We start from the raw sequence: 21203 nt of genomic DNA on the forward strand, positions 1-21203 counted from the left end.
TGTATTTTCGTGGACGAGACTGGACGAGACTGGACTGAGCTTGTTCGACGAGGAATATTTGAGTACATCTCGCCATGACAGAGACAGGGATTCCGTTCATCTGCAATGTGCCATAGGTGCGGCAGACATGCTGCACATGCGCCACGCCTAGCTAATCATCGGATTAACTCTGATATTATCGCACGCTCACTTTCATTTCCATCGTGTCAGTATCAGACCGTCACCACATCGATTATGTTTTTCAAAAAAATTCGGCTGACCAAATCTTGCTTCTCAAATAATTATTTCTGCAATTCTCCATGTTATAGTATTGTTCGTTCAACTCGGGTTGTATCAGAAACTGGGAAACAACTAGGTACTTGCACAGAAATGTAGAACTCACTGCAACACACATACAGAAAACAAACACTACTATTAGCCACAAAATTGTTATTATTGGATTAGTATCTTTAAGATAATCAAATTTCCTCTTATGGGTTATCTGAAGAACAGAAATGCTATGATTTGTTCTGATGTTGTATGGCAAGGACAAAATTATTACCCATTGCATGCACCTACACATCACAGCAGGATAGCACACTCAGAACACCAGCTTTTCAGTGTCCTTGTATAGGCCCATCATAGATAACTCTACTGCCCATGAAATGTGAATCCTACTCACTCAAGGTGGGGACCCCTCAGTTCCCCTGGAGGAGGTGCACAAATTCAACGAACATAGAAAAGATGGAGTAGGATATTCACAGACACTGGGGGGGAAAGCTGCAAGCAACTGAAAAAACAGTGCCAGGTCACCCAGGGCAGGAGCGATGATGATCCACACAACTGAGAAGCAGGCATGTAGATCAAGGTGAAGATGTGCATCGAGAATAAACATCATCTTCTATCATATCTTGATGCAATTGTCAATCCAACGTACAAGTATTTACAGAGTGGTTTTGTGGTGCCCACTAATGGAGAAGCCTTTGATGTATAGAAGAATGGCGTACTCTACAGTTACTTAATTGCTGCCAACGAATATGTGAATAGCGCAAAGCTGAAATTCATAATGTATTTACAAGGAGAGTCAACACATGCCAGAGAGCTAAAGCAGGAGAGCTTTACTTCCTAAACTTGTCAAACAATTCTGATAGAGTTTTGTACAGAGGGGAGGCTGCAGGTGGCCTGGCCATTGATCCCAGAAGGATATCGGATGCCTTGACGGGACCGCCGTAAAATCGGGCATTCTCAGTATCTCGAGTTGATACTATGCTGCCATTGAACGCACAGCCCACAAAAGCACCTGATATGGAAGACAAAACATACATAATAAGTACCTAAACAAAATAATCACCAATGGGCCTATTTGAACAAACTTAACTCACAAGTAAATGCAATGACTTTTAAGTAATGCAGTATTGTCATCAAATTCAACAGGCCGGTTAGCAGATTGCACGAATGAATAATTGAAGTAACTTAGTCACTCAAGTGGCACATTTCTATCATCACATCTGACTGCAAGCACCACCAGTAGCATATGATGCATTACTTCATGTCGTCTAAACATAGGGCTAAAATGCTACTGTTTTCTTATAGTCCAAAAATTCAAATATAACAACAGATTTTTAGAACAAAGTTGCTATGCCATATGGCACAATGCACTGTTATAATGATCAGCGCCATAAATATCTAGCAAAGGTCAGTCAATAAGTATATTATGGTTTTGTGATAGTATCCTCTGTGCACCTATTTGGTTGATTTCACACCCCAACGGTTTTAGGGTACATAAACCTGTCTTGTTTTGCCTTGTGACAGAAAAGTGCCGAGTCCTCCCAGCTTCCTAGAGCTTATTGCCTTTAGCATAGCTAATGCCCACATTAGCCTTGCGAGACATGCCCATGGTAGCCCGGAACTTGGCCACCTCCCCAGTGGCAATTTTGCGACATATTTTAAAATAAGGACTAAGCATTGAAGATATCAAATAAAAAAGATTCAAGATTTGTCAATGTAAACAAGTAGTAGTGCACTTGTTATGTGTACGAACTAAGCAGCCCAAAACTTTGTAGATGTTATGCACTTTTCTAATTTCCTGACATCTTAATTTCAATATTTCATTAGGAAACTATGAATTGCCCGACATCTCCAAACTATGCATTACCATCAGCAAGCTAAGTCAGTATCACATATCTTCTCTAACTGCAAACAGTGCCTTCAAAATCGACTGTGTTAACTGTTGCCAGTTTTAATTTCATGGATTTTAGTAATTTTTACATCTGGTAATAATTTGAAACACACCTTTGCTGCAACTGTATGTGTAACATGCAGCATAACCACCATCACCAGCACGGAAATCAACCTCAGCTACTCGTCCGACATGGCCAGCAGAAGCACTAACACCAGCACCAACAGACAGATGCGCCTTTCCACTGAACATTCTGATGGCATCAGTGTTCCTCAGCACAATGATGAAGTCAGCTAACTCACCTCCAGCCTGTTGGGAGAGTCAAGCAAATATCTGATTTGTTAGAAGGTGCTAGTTTGGTACCAGAAGTCCTTCCATGTAAAGAACAATTGAAAAGCTGGTATCACCTGAGCTCCATATCCAATACCACAGGTGGAGATTGCTGAAGGAGGTGACCAGGAGCCATCAGCTCTTAGAGCAACAACCAGCCCAGTACCAAGTTTGTATGTAACCATCATTCCGACCTTCACTACAGTAACTATAGCAAGGCCTTTTGCTTGTCTAAGAATAGCATCAGGGATAGCCTTCTCTGGTTTCAGACTTCCCACCTGAACAATACAAGAACGAAGTTTTTGATGATGGCACTACTGATAGGCTCAGAGCAATTAACTGAACAATCAGAAGTTCCGCAGCCAGAGTAACACACAAGTCTACTATTCCAGCATTTCACAAGAACACACTAGTTCATTTCAAATAATTGAATTCCTACAAATAGCATACGCATTTTTCTACAAGATAGTAGGAGATACCAACAAATTACATGGTGAAGCTGTGATTTACCTAATAAATTGATTTGTAATACTGATGTCTATGCATTTTCTGCATATTAGAAAATACATAGGTTTATTTCACTGTTTAGACTAATCACATTTCAAACCGTATTATTGCACCAAAGTTGAAGGGACAATAGATCACCACAATGTTCCGTGTCATCTTTTATCCACAATCACTGGATAGTCCAATCATTCATCCAACTAGTAACTATACAAACTGAAAATAACCATATTTGATGACTTGTGATAAACACTTTCCTACAAGGTTTCTTTATGACAGTTTATCAACAACAATGTATGGATATAAAAATTGTTGTAGCATGATAAAGCATATTAGCATTTGGTGCCAAAACATTGGTCAACACTTCCGTTTATCACCTAATAAGAAGACATGATAACTCAAGTAGCCAAAGAGAAGAGCACAATAAAAAGTATTGTAACAGAACTAGTCAATAATTAAGCAAAAACACAAGAAAATGTCATACCTTACAGTAACTATGTAAAGAGTTTGCAGCCTTGTATATCTCGTATTCCATTGTGTGCGCCCAAGGGAAGTTCAGCCATGACCTCAAGGTACTCAGGTCTGTCACATCCCGAGTTGGAAGTTGTGACGCACGACTGATCTGATTCATCAAGTGAGGTTGAATACTCTCTAGACGCACACCGCAAACATCACAAACCCTTTGTGGTTCCGACGTCCTAAATTTCGGAGGCATCAAGCTTCTACCCTTTGAACAACCATTACAAAATACTCCACCACAGAAACGACAATGATGGCGAGAGCACATTATCGGATGAAAACGCACACCACAGAGCATGCAGGCAGTAGCAGCACTGTCAGGCAACCACTTTGTTGGTTCTGTCTCAAGTAGCTCATCTGCAATACCAGCATTGGCGTCTGCAAGTGTTTGCGCCATATCTTTCCATGCTTCTTGGAGAAAGAAGTTGGACACCACAGACATCCCACATCTCCCAAAATCACATGACGCAACAGATATCACCTTATCTTTTACCGTGACAACCATCTCTGAAAACACATCCCACATTGTCATCTCCTTATTTTCTTCATCTAGCTCCCAATTGAACTCTTCTTCAGGGAAGTACAAACCATTGCGACCAAACCCCCTGTGCCACTCCTCTCGGTCGTGCGCTGTCATTGGTGGGACTGAAACAGGCACCCAGATGCCAGTATGCTCATGAAGCGGGTCACCATAATAGAAGTACTTCCCTGGTTCTTTATCCATGAAAGTTTCGGTCGTATCAGTGCTGCATCCATCAGCAGTGGCAGTATAGTTGGTATTAGGGTTGCTGGCCATGCCATTTTTGGCGGGAGGCTCGTCTGTCTCTTGGTCAAACATGTGGAGTCCCTATATTAGGAAACAAAATTATAAGAGAAACTAATCTGGACAGGTTGAATAGTTGATCATACTCAGAATTAACCAAAATTAGTTTTTTTCCACCCAAAAAGTGCAATAACTAGTCCGCTCCATCTCAGCAAGGCTGCAACCACATGCTAAAAAGAAAACCTAGCAAAGCAATTTTGGATTTTTCCGCAGCACAAGCAACAGACGTCCTTAAAAACTTAAACTTTTAGCTCATCGCTCAACCCTAATCACCAATGCGAGCATTCTAAGTTCGCGCCAAGCACCGCACGGCAATGCACCAGAAATTCCCCTATCTTGCCACTCAACCAATCTACAATCTCCTCAGCAAGAACAACTCATCTCAGCTAAACGAAGCGTACACGCAACAAGAGTTCACAGAGACGAAACCGGAAGAGGGGAAGGAGGGGGCGCCCACCGCCAAGCCTTCCACGCCGTCGCCGTCGTCGTCCCACTTGATCGGCGATTCGCCCTCGCCGGACACGTCGCCGCCACCGGGCGGCGGTGGGTCGTCGATCGGCGGGCGGGGCAGCTCGGCTCCTCCCGCCATGGGGACTCCGGAATCGCCGGCGATCGGGTGGAGCAATCCGCGAGTTTTGTTTCCCTTTCTGGTGAAGGAGGCAGCTTTTTGTTGAGGTCGCCGCGGATTGGAGTTTGGGACGGAATTGATTGGAAGGCGAGGAGCCGAGGGATGGATGGAGAGCGAGGCCAATGCAGAGACGCGACGAGGAGGACTAATTGAGCAGGGCTTTGGGGGATCTATTATATAAAATAATAATCATAGTTCGTTTACGTTAATGACAAGTTGGTCCAATAGGTGAGTGAGTTGTCGATGGGCCTTGGTGGGTGGGCTGAATTCTTGCTCTTTGGGTAGTAAATGGGCTGGGCTGGGCTGGCCTTATGTTTCTTCTTTTTAGAAATCTTTATTATTATATAAAACACGAGTTGTTTTTCATGTCATATTATTTTCTACTCTCATCCAATCTAATAAAAGCCTCTAAAATTCAAATAATTTACCTATTTTTACCATCTCCTCGTCTTCCAATCTCCCCCATCTAGTTGTTGGCTACGGATATGAGACTATTTTACTAATGAAAATAAATGAATAAACTAGGAAGGAAATTAGCGGATAATCTCTTACTTCTTTTTCGGATCTCATCTGAAATTAAATCACGACATCACTTCTGACATATTAGTTCGGTGGTGCTACCATAGCGTATCTATATCTTTATATATTGAGCTTGTGTTTGATATTATCATATCTAATATTTATATTTTTGTTGTAACGTACGAGCAGTTAGTTAGTCTATTGGGAATTGAATGGGTCTACAATTCACATGCTTTCTCCTCCAATAGCTCGATTTTGTTTTGGTTACCCATAGTAAACAAAATTCTTCCAGTATGGTTTTTTTTCCCCAAGTTACACCGTTTAAATAAGAATTCTACGAGCTATTGCATTTCCATCTAGCATTTTCCTTTCACCGGACAGGTCAATTCTTAAAGTGGAGGGTTCATCTTATTTAAAATTATGAATTAATTTCTACGCACTCAAGACTAAAGCTGACATCAAACGGTATAGCTAAGTCCATGAAGTTTCCACCCTCCGAGGATAGACATGAACCTGACCTGAATTTTACTTTTCTTTTTCTTTGTTTTTCAAAAAAATGACGCTCGGATACCCAACCTTTGAGTTGCTAAGACCAGATATGGTTAAATGGGTCTTTTGGGCTAACTTGATACGGGCCTATCTAGATATGGTCCGGATTGATCGGTCCAGCTATTGTTACAGGTCAGGTCGTGTCGTATCAATCCGCGTACTGCCCTTTTGGTTTACGGTACGGCATGTCATTCATCGTGTTGTGTTGGGTCGGCCCGGAGGCACCGTAGAGGCACGACCAGCCTGTTGGTACGCTTAAGCACGCCAGCCCGACAACACTTAAAAATAAAAATAATAGTTACAAAATTCTAAATAAAAAATATAGAAAATAAATAAAATGAGCTTTATTAATTAGCTGCCTCATTAAAAACCTTTCTATTAGGAGGAAAGAACAATATATGGCTATGCTTCAAAAATTACATGATTTCATTAGAAACTCTATAATTTTGCTTACAATATTTAACATGCTTCCTCAAGTGTATCGTTCCATTTGTAGACCTAACACCTAATTCATTCTTGCATATATTACACTTAGCAAATCTTACCTATTTTCCGTTAATTTCTCTAAAGACCTTCTCAAAATGTTACCACACTCATGACCATGCACGCGAGTTTTCGGCATCTTGATCCATGAATGGAAAATTGGAAATATAGAATTAATTTGTTGAAGTGGGCAAGCAGCTATGGAGTTTAGATCAGTGGGAGTTTTGCATGGATGGATAGTGGCTATTTATAGGCTAAGATGAGAGGTGGGTGGCGGGTCTTGGGTCGCTTTAAAAAATAAAAAAAATAGAAATAATAGGGACGTATAATTAATTCTAAAAATGAGCTTTATTGATAGGTTGACTCATTAAAAACCTTTCTAGCAAAGAAAAAAAGAGTAAAATCTAGCTCAGAAAATAAAAAATTACACGTTCTCATCAACATATAGATACAAATTTTCGAATGAAGCTTGAAGCTCAGTGTTCTCTATAGTGTGTTGTATTTGCGCTTCAATTTGTTCTCAGTCTTTTACTATGATGAGTATTTCCACCATCTCATTTGTGGGATTTGTTCTTCTCTCTTCGATTATCCTTTCAGTAAGACTGAAGGCAGCCTTAGAAGAAACTGTAGATACGAGAATCATTAACAAATCTCGTGCTAATAGTGAAAGCAATGGATAATTTGTCTTGTGTTTATGCCACCACTGCAGTATGTTAAAATTTTCTTGTTCATGGCTGATAACGTTGATGTCGATGAAGGTAGTTAGTTCTCCTCCGGATGTTGGGATTCCAGCGCTCGTAGTCATAGACGATCGTGACGAAGAGTCTGAACTTCTTGATGAAGAACCTTCACCAAATATTTTCCCCACATTGTCATCTTCTTACTTGCTGTGGGTGCTAGTGGAGGTTGTTGCAAGCGAATTCTGACGTACTTTGTTTCATATTTACTATAAATATCTAATAACTTGGAACAAATATTAGTATAATAAGTGAAATAATCATGGTTAAGAGCATCACCTAGAATTGTGAGAACTCTTAAAAAACCTATGATTTTAGCTCTAGAATCTAAAATAAAGGCAAATGCATACAACAAAGGAATTTCTTTCCAATATTTTAAAATTTTAGATTCCATAATAACTACACAATCTCTTAGAAGATTATTATTTTCATACATGTTTAAATGAGTAGCAATTTTAACAATATTATACACTACTAAACATGATGTTGGATAATAAACTCCTGATAAACTCATAGTTAAATCATAAAAAAATTCAAGAAACCTTAGTATCCTTTCAGTAACATACCAATGCACTTCCATGAATAAAGTTTGACCCCATACTGATGATAGTGTGTATGAATAAACACACCAAATATGTTCTTATATGGTATAATATTTTTGGGCATCAAGAAAGTAGAGTTCCATCTTACGGGCATATCCACAACAAACTTATGTGGACGCACACCCATTACAACACAATACTGCTTATATGCTATAATTCGTTGGTTAGAGGAGTTTACAAAAGATATTACAGTACAAAAATCGTCTAGGTATTACAATAATATTTTAAAACTAGATTTTACTATAAGATTCATAATATGACAAACACATCATTGACGTAACAAGAAAGATTCAGCATATGTACTAAACAATGGAGTAAAAATATTCATGGCTCTAGAGTTTACACCGACATTATCTAAAGTGATAAAAAATATTTTATTTGTCAGACCAAAGTCTTCAACTATTTGAGATATTTTTCAGCAATATTTTCACCAGTATGCGCATTATCAATCAACTAAAACATATTTTTCTCTTTTCTAATTCTCAATCGTTATTAACAAAATGAGCAACAACACTAAGATAATTCTATCTAACCCTACCTGCCCATATGTCTGAAGTCAAAGCAACTGAAAATATACATGTTTGTAATATTTCTTTAAGCTTTCTACAGCACGTATTGTAGTATTTTATCATATCCCTACTAGTTGCCTATCTAAAAACATGCGTGAACCTAGGATTATGAGCTGGCTTAATGTAATCTTCAAATGCAGGAGACTCACCGATGTTGAGTGGTAAATCCGCTCTTGCAATAAAGCGGCATAACTCTTTTCAAGCATTTGTAGAGTCAAACTCCCAATGATGAACATAGCCATTAGGGTTGTATTGTAGCACCATCTGCTTCATGACTGCTCCACTCATTTGGACATCTTTAGCGTAGGCATTTATCGCTATGTACGCTTGTCATACAAATTACCAAAAATGACCAAATTTGAGTTATGTTGAAGATTAGTTCCTCACAATATGTTCATAATTAACTAGGGTACTTTTGAGATCATGGCTTGAACACGAAGTGAGACACACGATGTAGATAGGTTCGAGCCCTCGGTTAGAGTAATACCCTACGTCCTATATGGATGATGATGTATGTGTATTCTCTCAAGTATAAGCAATGTGTCTAGACTTATTATAAGGATTAGATCGGATCTAAGCTAAACTAAGGATGATGTCGCCGAGTATCTCCTATAGTTTTGGTACTTACATCAAGTTACAGATGCGTGAGTTTCCTCAATTGTCTTTCTCCTCCGACGGTTTGAGTCCTCGCCTTATATAGGGCTGATGTACCACCTCCTATACAGCTGTAATAAATAGGGATTCATTTATCTTGTCTGCTAATACAAAGTAGATGAATCTAAATTATATACTAGTCGTTCTCGAGTTGGGCAACCAATCGAGTCCTTCCTAGTATACGTCTTCTAGATTTCTAGGTGTATCAGGTACTGTAGATTTGGTTCCATAATTTCTAGTGTTGTCAAGTATTGAACACGGTGTACCATATACATGTATGATCTATTCCTTATGCATATGTACCCCATAGTTAGATATTCAACACTATCCTCCTAACTCTGCTCAGGAGGAAAGGTTTCCATAAGTGCCCACTCAAGTACTGTTAAGTCTAAACCTGGCCGAGTAAGGTGGATCAGGCTTGCAGTCAAAAGAATCGAGTAGAAACAGATCATGTTCTAGGTATCGAATGAAAACACAGTTGGATCGAGTGCCCTACTGTTAACCATACTCAAGGCTCGATAAAGAACTAAAAGCTCGACTGATCGATACCCAACTTTGAGTAGAGTTAAAAAACCTTTAAAACTTGAACTGTTGGGTATAAGCACATTTAATGAATTCAGATGGGTGTGTAGAGATTCGCATAAGCCATCATCCTGCCTTTCATGCTGATCGAGACGCCATAGAGACGGGAGTGGTTACCAAAAAAGCTATATTCTTTGGGCTATTTAACCATACAAACCTGGACGGTAGCAATTCTTCATCGCTCTCGCTGCCAACCTTCTTGCACAAGCCACCATCTTTTTCCACCCAAACACACACCGCTGCCGAAAAACTTACATCCGTGAATTCCGGTTCCCCTACAGAGACCTCCGCTCCTTCCTCACCGGATAAGTAGCCCGACGTGAAGAGCGTCGGTGCCTCGCCCGACCAGATAGACGAGATGAGGTACTTGACTGAAGCTTGGGTGATTTCATCGATGCAAGAAACGAAGCTCAAAGAACTTGAAGACAAAGGCATCATTCCTTCTCACGAACTGGCGGATTAGAGGCCAACGTCGGGTGAGGAGTTCCCTTTCATCGAATTTGATCGTGAGATTGTGGTTTTTGAATCATTCTTCCGATGCAAATTCAATGTTCCCCCTTCTATGTTCTTTCTCACTGTACTCGATTTCTACCAAATTGAAATGAAACTTGTAATAATAATAAGGAAGATCATCATAAAATAAATGAAGAACACAATTGAAGACAAAAATGAATAACTTTCTTAATGCGACAAGACCTATTACAATGGATCTAATGGAGGGGAAATAGATAAACTATGCTGGAAATGATAAATCTACTATTAAATGGGAGAAATAAATAATGCTTAAATTAATGAGGATGCTAATAATAATTTAAAGTAGGGTAGATGACACGCTGGAACCATGTAGTTGGTCACGCAGAATAAGAGATGATCTACATGGTAGTGAATAATTAAAATAAGGATTAACGATATGAATTAAATATACTTATCACTTGGGTGGTACTCTCTAACCTTCTCCTACTCCCTGGTCTCTTATGTGGGCCATTGAACAAGAACGATCATCCTTCAATGCACATGATACCATCACCATACATATCTATTAAAGGATGTATCCCGGAATAATGCATGGCGTGTTGTGATTGTACCATTGATCCCCTATGAGACTTCTTTACTGCATTCAGGTATAGTCTCTATCACAAAACCTCGATCTATAACTTGGTCATCCACATAGTAATTGTCTCCCTCTGCATATTTGATCCTCATATTTGTGGCCAAACAAACATGAGAAAGATAAGAGATAAATAAAATGATTTGCATTGGAAAATACTACGTTAAAATTACTCCCGATCTATGCTAATAGTGCACTACAAGGCGCCTAAGCGCCCTCTATCCTTAAGGGGGCTACTCGCTCATCGCAATAGATCGTAATAATAACAGGGAAGATCATCATAAAGTAAATGAAGAACACAATTGAAGACAAAAACGAATAACTTTCTTGATGCGATGAGACCTATTACAATGGATCTAATGAAAGGGAAATGGATGAACTATGCTGGAAATGATGGTGACTATACCTCCTGGCGGCCTTTCAGTTTCTTGTGGTGGTTCTGAGGTCGCCTCTTTGATGTGGATCGATGTCGTCTTTAAATAACTGCTAGGATAGGGTTTTGTGTCGCCTTTGAAAGTCATTCAATGCTGCCACCTTCATGAAAACTGTTTGATTTAACGAGCTTGACCGAGAGGGTGCTGTACGGTCAGTTGGCACGATCATCAATGACCGTACCGCACCGCACCCCTCCAAACTTTCTAGAAACTTCCATTGAAACATGATTGGTATGATTGCACTACTATATAAAGGGCCATCCATGCCATATTTTCACTATCAGTTCATAAGATCAGCCAGCATATAAAAGGTTGAGCCATCAAGAACCGATGGTGATAATCACTATCACTATAGGCCATTGTTATGAACCAACAATGATAAGTTGATTATTATTACTATTTTGTTTTACGAATCAGCAGTGATGTGTTAGTGCCGGTTCATAACAAGAACCAAAAATGATACCAACACATAAAAGTCATACCATTAGTAACTTGTGATAGTGGCTCTCACTACAGGTTGGACTTACAAACCGGTAGTGTAGCCCATTGTCGTATAGCTTTCAGCCCACGCTTGTTCGGCTTCTCCCAAAAGCCTTTAAATTTAACTCTCCAGCTCCAATCGATTACTCAGCTCCCAACCCTTGCTCCCACATGCTCTCTCCCCCCCCCCCCCCACCATCACCGCTGTTGCTACAATGGACCCAACTCCACCTCCATCTCTAGCTCTGGCACCCATTCCATGCTCCCGCTTGCCACGACCACCATATTTGGCCACACCACCCACCTCCACGCCTTCGTCTGATGATGAAGCTCCGACGTCACCCGAGTGCTCAAATGAGGCACAATCCTCGGAATCCAGATCGGTGGGGGTCCCCCTCCAATGATGAAGTTTGGTACTTCTTCATCGATGAGTCGAAGCCGAAGAGGCGCTGGAGCTCGGATGAAGAGGACGAAGAGGATGAGGAGGAGGATGCTGACGCCGATGCCTACTTCTTCGTTGTCATGGCCGATCCCAACTGGCAGTGGTAGGTGTAGGCGTGCGGCGGGTGCAGTGGTTCTTTTGTGATTACGGTGAACCAAAAGTTTTAGGGTTCCTTTTGTGTGTGTGGCCACATCTTTTGTTTTGTTGTACAATAACTTAATTAATTATTAGTGTAATTTAAATCAGTGGTTCTAGATTAGTGATATAAAGCTTAGTTAATTATTGTCTGCTTGTTTCAATTTATAATTTTTTTTCCTGGGATTGAGTATCACTACCAATTTGTAGCTGAAACCGACGGTGATAAAGTATATAAATTGGCATGTTGGAGCCAAGAACCGACAATGATACAAACTATCATTACCGGTTGGAGCCACGTACCGGTAGTGATAATGAATTTCAGTACCGGTTCTTGAGCCGACAGTGATAATCCATGATTATCATTGCTGCTTAATCATTCATGATTAAAAAATGACAGTAATGCAATTTTTGAACCGATAGTTATGACCCTTTTTGTAATAGTATTGGCTTCATTTTCACGAGATCTTCATATTTATCTGCATGGATTGAGCAAAATCTTTCCTTTTCATGCAGGTTTAATAAAAAGGAACACCGTTACTGATTTTTTGTATGCAATCCCAAAGTTATATCACCAGGAATAGGAGTTAGATCGCAAAGAGATCATAAGTCCTAGTGGTCAGACCGCCAAGAGGTCAGTCCGGGAAGTTTATTTTTGGGTTATGTGGCCAGTTCTAGGAGTTCGGCCACGATAGGTGCAGTTAGACTGCCATGTGTGGTGATCAGACTGCCAGATGGAGCAGAGCTTCAAACCTCTTGCTATCCTTCTTGGTCAAACCGCTAGAACTGAGTTTTGTGTCCCGTTTTAGTTGCTTCTTTCAAATGTGTGCTTTCTCTTTGCACCGAAGCTTTGCTATTGCTAATATGGGTCCTAGGGTCAGTAGTTCCTCCATAACTATGTGATCTTGTCCAAAGTTAGAAAGTAAGCACGTTGGATGAAAAATAGAAAAGAATATCTAAGAAATTGGTAAGACGCCTATTCAGCTCTTCTAATCGCCTTATTGATCCTTCAATTTGTTCTTCCTCCTCTCATTCCAATCTTGGAGCCTTACATCCACCACCACCCCGCCGACACCCACCATGGTTCCATGGTCTTCTCTTGGCCTTCACGACGATGAAAGGCGTCGAGTCACACCCACCCCCTCCCTACCCCTGACTAGAAGATGGGGGAGAGCTCAAGACAGGCAGAAACGGTAAGATAGAGATGGAAACTGTGGTAGGCTCCTGCTACGATGACCTTCCTCGGCAAGAGACTCCGCGAGCTGCAGATGTGTCACTAGCAGCACAGCTTCCACCACCGCTGTTAGGAAATTAGCCATCAGCGGAAGAAACGGATGGCTCTACCGAGATGATGCACACGATCACAGACGACATCGGCGGCACGATATTTGTTATTGAGGTTCAGCCGAAGCCTACATCCCCAGGGCATGACTACGAGTGCTCCTCCCTAACTAGTAACACCGGCCACTTCCCAGGGTTTCCGGTAGACTCGCTGCCCCCTTGCAAACCTGTCATCATGTTACAAACAGTGGCCCTCCTCTCATATTTATGAGGAGGCCTGAAGACAGCAATCCTACTAGGATTCCGCCATACACCGCTAATACAACTCTAAGTCTTATACGTAACCAACTCCGTACAATTATTCGACACATATCCAATAAACTCCACCTTGGCGAATAATTTTCCACCTTTAAGCCGTCATGTGTGAATCTCCATGTACACTGGACTTGAGTTGTCGCATTTGCCGCTCAATGAGAGCTGTCCGATGAGTTTTACTCAGACTTACTACTTTTCAGAGACTCTGCTATCCCTGCAACTTCATACTCCATGACTCCACCTGCAACTGAGCACATTTCTCTTCTATCAACATAGCCTCATTGAGCGAAATCAGATTCCTCTTTAGCCTTGACATATTGCCTGACTCCCCAAAGCACATAACTCCATTATAGATCTTGATTTTGATAGTACCTTACTCCAACAGCACGGTAGCCCACATCGTCATATAAGTAGATACAACCAGAATCACCAGACTTCATGAAGAAAACAACTTCTTATTGGGTGTCACATAAAACAACCATCTGAATCCGACATTCACGCTCTCAATTGACTGCTTCTTGATACTGAGAACTTCATTGTTGCTTTCCGAGTCACACATAGAAATTGCCACATTAGCATTGCTCCATCACCTGATTTTTTAGGTTACGATTCTCCGACATCTTACACCGTAGCCTCCTGCAGTCCTAGATCAACCAGATTACTCCAGTTGCAAGTAAAGACCTCCATAATCTCTACTTCCTTCCAATTCAACCCTTGATACATCTTCACGCCCATCGATCCACACTTCAGAAACCCGTACGTATAACTCGAATCGATCCACGCTCTTGCTGATTTGGAAGCACGCAAGCCCTCTCCAATGACATTCAGCATCCTAAGCTCGCGCCATGTGTTGCCACACCACAGAGAATAACCACCAGCGGCCTTCACACTTCTATGTCGTTGTTACCAGTCTCTTAATCTCTGCTACCCGCGGCATGACTAGCCTGTCACCATCAGCCTATCCGTCCTGCACCACAGTATGTTCACCTTCCAAGTGAACTGCCCGTCAGCCATCCCTGGACTGTCTGCCATGTGCCCGCAAACTGTCCGGGCACCACTGTCGAACTCTCATAAGTCGCTTTGTGCACCACGACCAAACACCACCGACAGCCCATGCTTATCACTGAGCACCGTAACACCGGCCTGAGGTCTGGCCAATCGATCGACTGCCTCTCCTCCTTTGCCTGTTGCAATATTCATCAACGTCTGTGACCTCCTGTCGTACTCTAGCACCTACGCACCTCGTGTCTGCGACCTCTTATCACACTCCAACACATACGCACCTCGTGCACTTACCTGCATGACACACCTTGTCACCTGTACACCGATCCATCTGACGTCTTACCAAAAATCTTGATCTCTCATCGCCGAATACCAAACTATTCACGCTCACTATAAATTGTCTGTCTGGGTCCATCGCTGAACCCGCATGCCATCATCGAATTTCCCTGGGCACCCTAGACCGCTGACACGCTGCCCTGCCTACTAACGTTCTCGACCACATGGTCTCACAGGCCGCCCCTACCGTGAACGCCCTTGTGCCTCTGCACCAGCCTGATCTGCTAGGACCTTGCATAGCTTTCATGCTCCCGAACCGCCTCAAACACACACGCCATCCCGAGCACCAACTTTGGTTCCTATGTGCACATCCTGGTCCCGCGTGCCCAGGCGCCCAGCTTCTGCGCCTCATGCCGCTTCCCGCCAGGTCACACGCCCACAGAGCTCGTCTGCCTGGGCCGCCCAGCCAGGCCAGCCCGCACGCTACAGACCGATCCCCTGTCTCCACCGAGCCCGCGACCTCCCGCACGTGGGTTTCCTCCTGTGCCTACGTGCACCAGCAGCCGAACCAGCCCGTGACACCGCACAGCCTCCAAAGCTCTTGACGTGTACAACTCCATGTCACAGGAGGCAGGAGCAGCACCGCCATACACCCCACATGAAGATCCCTTTTTTAATACACTTGAGGCACACCTCAGTCCCTACACCACGTCACCTACGAGTCCAATTTGGAAAGTCCCAGCCCCACGACTCGTATGTGTTTCTCTTTGACTTCGAGACCACGTACCACAGTTCTGTATCAACCAAGGATTCTTCACGCACAGCTGCCCATGAGCGCTTGAACGTCGGCATCATACGTCGCGTCAGCCTCGTTCCTCGTGTGAACACGCCACCAGACTGCATCGATCTGCAGTGATTCAACTGTGCCATCTCCATCAACCATCGTACACAGTCCGGTCTCCACATCCATGTGACCCTACTACCCGACCAGCCTCCACGCGCCTCTTGTCTGAGCCAAATAGAACACGTGAGCAAGCAGAACTCTGTTGCACAAGTCCAGATCGGACTCCCACGCATGCATCTGCTCGCCACAGAATCCCATCCTCCAGCATGCGCGTCACCATCGACTGCCGGGTACCTGTCGGGCACGTCAAACCAGCCGCCAACGTAGACACCTCACGCCGCGCATCCTCAACTCTTCGACAATGAGATCCAGCTAGCAATCCTAGCCACTGCCGACGCTCATGTCGACCCGCCGCAACTGTTACGCGCATCACCTGTGCGCACCAGCCGCCGCCATGCTCAACCTTGCGCCGTGTTCGCCCGCACCACCTGTGCATTACACGACGCCTTGTAGAAGCATAATTCTCATGCCTCTGTGTAATCTTCCACGCTCCGCCTCTAGATCCAATTCAACCATGCCTCTGGTACCACTTGTTAAGAAATTAGCCATCAGCGGAAGCAACAGATGGCTCTACCGAGATGATGCACATGATCACAGACGACACCAGAGGCACGATATTTGTTAACGAGGTTCTGCCGAAGCCTACATCCCTGAGGCATAACTATGGGCGTTCCTCCCCAACTAGCAACACCGGCCGCTTCCCGGGGTTCTCAGCAGACTCGCTGCCCCCTGCAAACCTGTCGCTATGTCGTTATGATTACAAACAGCGGCCCTCCTCTCATATTTATGAGGAGGCCTGAAGATAGCAATCCTACTAGGATTCCACTAGAGTTTTACTAGGATTCTGTCATATACCGCTAATACAACTCTAAGTCCTATATATAACCAACTCCATACAATCATTTGACACATATCCAACAATCGCTACCTCCTACACTGTCCCCCTTTAAGTTGCTTTGTCGTGAAGGGTGGATCCACTGCCCTTCGACGTGCTCCAACCCCTTTCCGCCGATGGAGGGGTAGATCCACTACGCTTCAGTCAGTTGTAGCCACCACAACGAAGCAGTCCGCTAAGTCGTATACGTTGGCCTCATTCGCAGCAATGCTATCCGCACTGAGTTGTCCATATCGACCTCATCCGTCAACTATGCAGCCCTCTAAGTCGTCCTCGCCAAGTTATACACCAATATTTAGTATCAGTTCAATGGATGTACTATCATTTATGCCACATGGATTTAGGAGGTTTAATTAGTAAATAGCCATGGTTTCTTTTGCGCTAATGACAAGTCGGCCGAATAGGGAATTCGTTGTTGGTAGGTCTTATTACGTGAGAGTTTGGGCTGAATACTTGCTCTTTTGGTAGTAATTGGGCCGGGTCAATGTTTCCTTTCTTCTCTGGAAGTCGTGGACCACCAACTCTTAAATCTTGAGGTCCATGAAATTTGCACCGTCTAAAGATTGATACGAACATAAACTGAAACTAGGTAAGTACTAGCACGTTACAGTAATAAAAATATAAATATTAGATACAGTAATATTAAGCATAAATTCAAAATATAGATATATGAATGTGCTAGGAGAGCGCCGCCGATTGATTTCATATGAGATTCGAAAAAAGAGGATGAAACTATCCGCTAAGTTTTCTTCTAATTTTTTTATTTATTTTTATTAGTAAGATAGATCTCATATTTATAGCAGGTAATGAGGTGGGGAGGTTAAAGAAGGAGGATAGATGATAAAAGTAGGTAAATTATTCAAATTTAAGAGTTTTTATTAGATAAAAAAAGAGTAAGAAAAAAGATGATACAGAAACTAACCCGTGTTTCATATAGTATATATTTCTCCTCTTATTTTTTGAAAAAATATTATTTTTCGTTCTGGTGCCTAACCTTGAGTTGCTTAGGTCAAATCCCAGGACATCTCTTGACCCTGCCGGCAAATACCTCTACTCTTGTCAATTGTCATAGAAGTGACCAAAAATGACCAAACTTAGATTGACATGTTGTATCTGTTGATCCTCTCTTATGTGACACGTTGTGATCGAGTTCGAAAGAAATGGTCGACAATAAGTCGCTTCACCAACGGAATTGAAAGGTACAAATAACGATTATTGCCGCGAACTAATTTAGCGCATCCGTTCCCTGACCCCGTTGACTCTTGCTGGTACGTACTGATTTTTCTTAGCTTCATGCCTGCATTTGGTCCAGCAAGAAGACCAACGTGTACCACACGAGTCATGACTTTCGAGATGAATTCGGCAATCCTAGACTTCATTCAGTGAGCTTATTATCACTCACAAGCAAATTTTCAGCACCCTTAAGGCTTGTTTAATTTAGACATGCACATATCACATAGCCCACCGGTGCAAGAAACAGTGCCGTGAGATGCACCTCACCTCGACGCCGACGGGAGGCCGGCCGGCCGGAGACGCACCGCCGCCGTACGGCGGTACGTGACGCACCGCCATACTTATCCAAACCAAGCTGACATCACTCGGGATTGGCTTACGCCGGCGCCGCACGGGCGACGAGCCAGCGGGTCGCTGCTGCATTTCCTTTGGCGTGCATGCCACACTGCCACATAGGCAGAGAGCAATATCTGGTCCAAAAGGCATGCAACGCAAGTGCTAGCTAGACGATGCTGCAAGCTTCAGTGATTATTATTTTTCAAGTGACGATGGTAGTGTAAAACTAACACTTAGAGTTTCTTTATTCAATGACGAAGCTTGGATCCAAATTTACGGGGCCGGTGAAGCTAAATAAGTTCCCACTGAATTAAGAGGGGCGAATAAATAAAATACGAGAGCTTGAACTCAAAATACACTACTAATATATAAAATTTGTTAAATTGAGAGAAAAATACACTACAAAATATATAAAATTTATTAGGCTAGAGGGGCCACAACTATCCTCCGCGCTACCTTTATTCTTAAAGAATATGTTTATATCTAATAAATGAGTCCTAGACGTATTAAAACTATCCCATAAATATCCATAGGCACAGGATATTAAAACTATCCGTAGACACCAAATATCTTGTAAATAAATAAATCTATCTCTAAAAATAGTATCCTACTTGGAAAGTACTCTAGAGACTACACAACAACCCTGTATATATATAGGCAGTAGACCCTACGAAAAACAAGTCACAACATCTCATAAGACTACACACGAGGAGCCTTAAGCTAGCCTTCTACAATTGTGATCTACATCAACACCTCATTAGACTACATATTAGGAGCCCTAGACTAAGTTTATACTGTGTGAAAAAAATTCAAAAGTGATAGATCATAATCACTCATCATCTCGAACGCGTCACTGATGACTAGTCATGATAAAATAGGCATAACTTTTACATACATACTCCGATTTTGACATTTTTTGACTCTACGAACACATACAGAAAAAGTTACATCCATTTCTCTATAACTTTTTTGGGTTCGATGAATTTTTTTAGGTAAAAACAGCTTGAAAGATTGAGTTCTCGCCCTCGAAAGTTTTTGCATAGTTTTTGAAACATGCGTTTGTATCCGTAGCTGTCACTCCTTACATCAAACTTGAGCAGAAATATACAATGATTTTTATTCTAGTACTACTGAGGTGAGAAAAAATAAGAGAAAAATAAAATAAAAATAAAAAATATTTTGGTAATATCTCATGTATTATTGTTATCAATAATAGGTAGCATTGATCATTATCATCTTAAGTGCTTCTGGTTGATCTATCCCACATAAAGATCTTGATTTCATCTACATCAATCACTTTCATCTTATTGGTAAAGCTTCTTAATAGTATATGACTGTATACACTTATTTAACTGGAAGGGCATGTATGCTAATTAGTAACGAGTCACAACCTGATCCGTTATCAATGACTGGCCTAGGAGACTCGTCACTGATAAGTTGGTTAGCAGTGATGGGTCAAAACTTGATCCGTCTCTAATGATTGGTCTAGGATTATCTATTACCAATAAGTCATCATTGATGACAGGTCATAACTACGTGATGGATCATGTTATGATCTCTCTTTTAATCTATTTTGAAGATCAATATAAGAATACAAGATATATGTCTATTATCCTTATAAATCTCTCTTTCGGTGCTTCATTCGGTACCAAGGGGTATCCCTTACTATAATATCATATTCGTAAAATCAACTGTATACTGATCGTCGACATCAACCATGAAAAAAGTTATATAATTCAAATACGGCACTTCCTTGCAATTAAGTGATGTTTGTTGCTTGCTTGCTTGCTCACAGACCATGCATGTGGATTAATTGCTGCACACTTTGCTTGCATGCACCGGTGTAAGACTCTAAGCTGTCACATTAAGTGGCTTCTGCTCCTGCTTCTCCGATCTCAAGGCGGTAGCTTTCCTCAAGGGTCAATTCGGCACGCTTGAGATCGAGTCGACAGTTCATGCCATATATAGGCGTCTTGTGGTAGCTTGGACGGCCATGGCGGCTTGGCGCAATGGCCTATGAAGTAGTATCTGAATCTGACCCTCAGGGCAGGAGAGTTGGATCGTTCTCTGTCTTCAATTTGAGAACGTTTTTATTATATGAGTCTCTATAAAAATTAGTGTTTTTTTTTCTCTCTCTCTCGTTGTCGCGCTGCCAATGTAGTCAACTCTATCCTGACATTGGCGTGCACCGGTAACCGAGATTGCTGTTGCGCTGAAACCCTCGCTCTTGAGATCTTACACTGGGAGAGGATAAACAAGGTTTTTGAGAAGCGCTCCACGCGACTGCTCAAGTTCTTCATCACGGCTCATCTTCCTTGTCGTTTAGGCACCACCCGTTATCATTGTCAACAAATCCGACGCATCGTTAGTAGTACCGATCGTGCTGTCAACACGGTGCAACCTACATCCTCAGTAATCTTCACAATGCAGGATCAGTACGTAAAAAATATGTCATTCTGTTTTGCTCATTCTAAATCCATTTCACAAATTCTATGCTCAGGAAGACTTCACGCCAGAGTATTTCAGGTCAAAAGCAAAAGTTGAAGTATATGTCGGATGATCCGATGATGAAGTGATGAGAACGCTAGACTATTTCTTGCAGAGAGATTGCAAAATGGGTTTTATCAAGAATGTACATGCCGGATGGTCTGGCAATGTGCATTTACACGCCGGAGTATTTCATCCCAAAGGCAAAGATTGAAGTG

The 21203-nt window shown here is 42.1% G+C and overlaps 1 protein-coding gene across 1 annotated transcript; it reads right to left on the reverse strand.

The window, feature by feature from the left end:
• Positions 1–862: 862 nt before the first annotated feature.
• LOC133922365 (uncharacterized) lies at positions 863–5115 on the reverse strand. The gene is made up of 5 exons (XM_062367667.1): positions 4792–5115; positions 3477–4358; positions 2566–2766; positions 2272–2467; positions 863–1279 (listed from the first exon to the last, which is right to left on the reverse strand). Exons 1-5 carry the CDS (start codon positions 4921–4923, stop codon positions 1098–1100), a joined length of 1593 nt encoding a protein of 530 aa, XP_062223651.1. The 5' UTR covers positions 4924–5115; the 3' UTR covers positions 863–1097.
• Positions 5116–21203: the final 16088 nt, after the last annotated feature.

The sequence above is a fragment of the Phragmites australis genome, chromosome 6, assembly GCF_958298935.1.
Source record: "Phragmites australis chromosome 6, lpPhrAust1.1, whole genome shotgun sequence".
Taxonomy (NCBI): Eukaryota; Viridiplantae; Streptophyta; class Magnoliopsida; order Poales; family Poaceae; genus Phragmites; species Phragmites australis.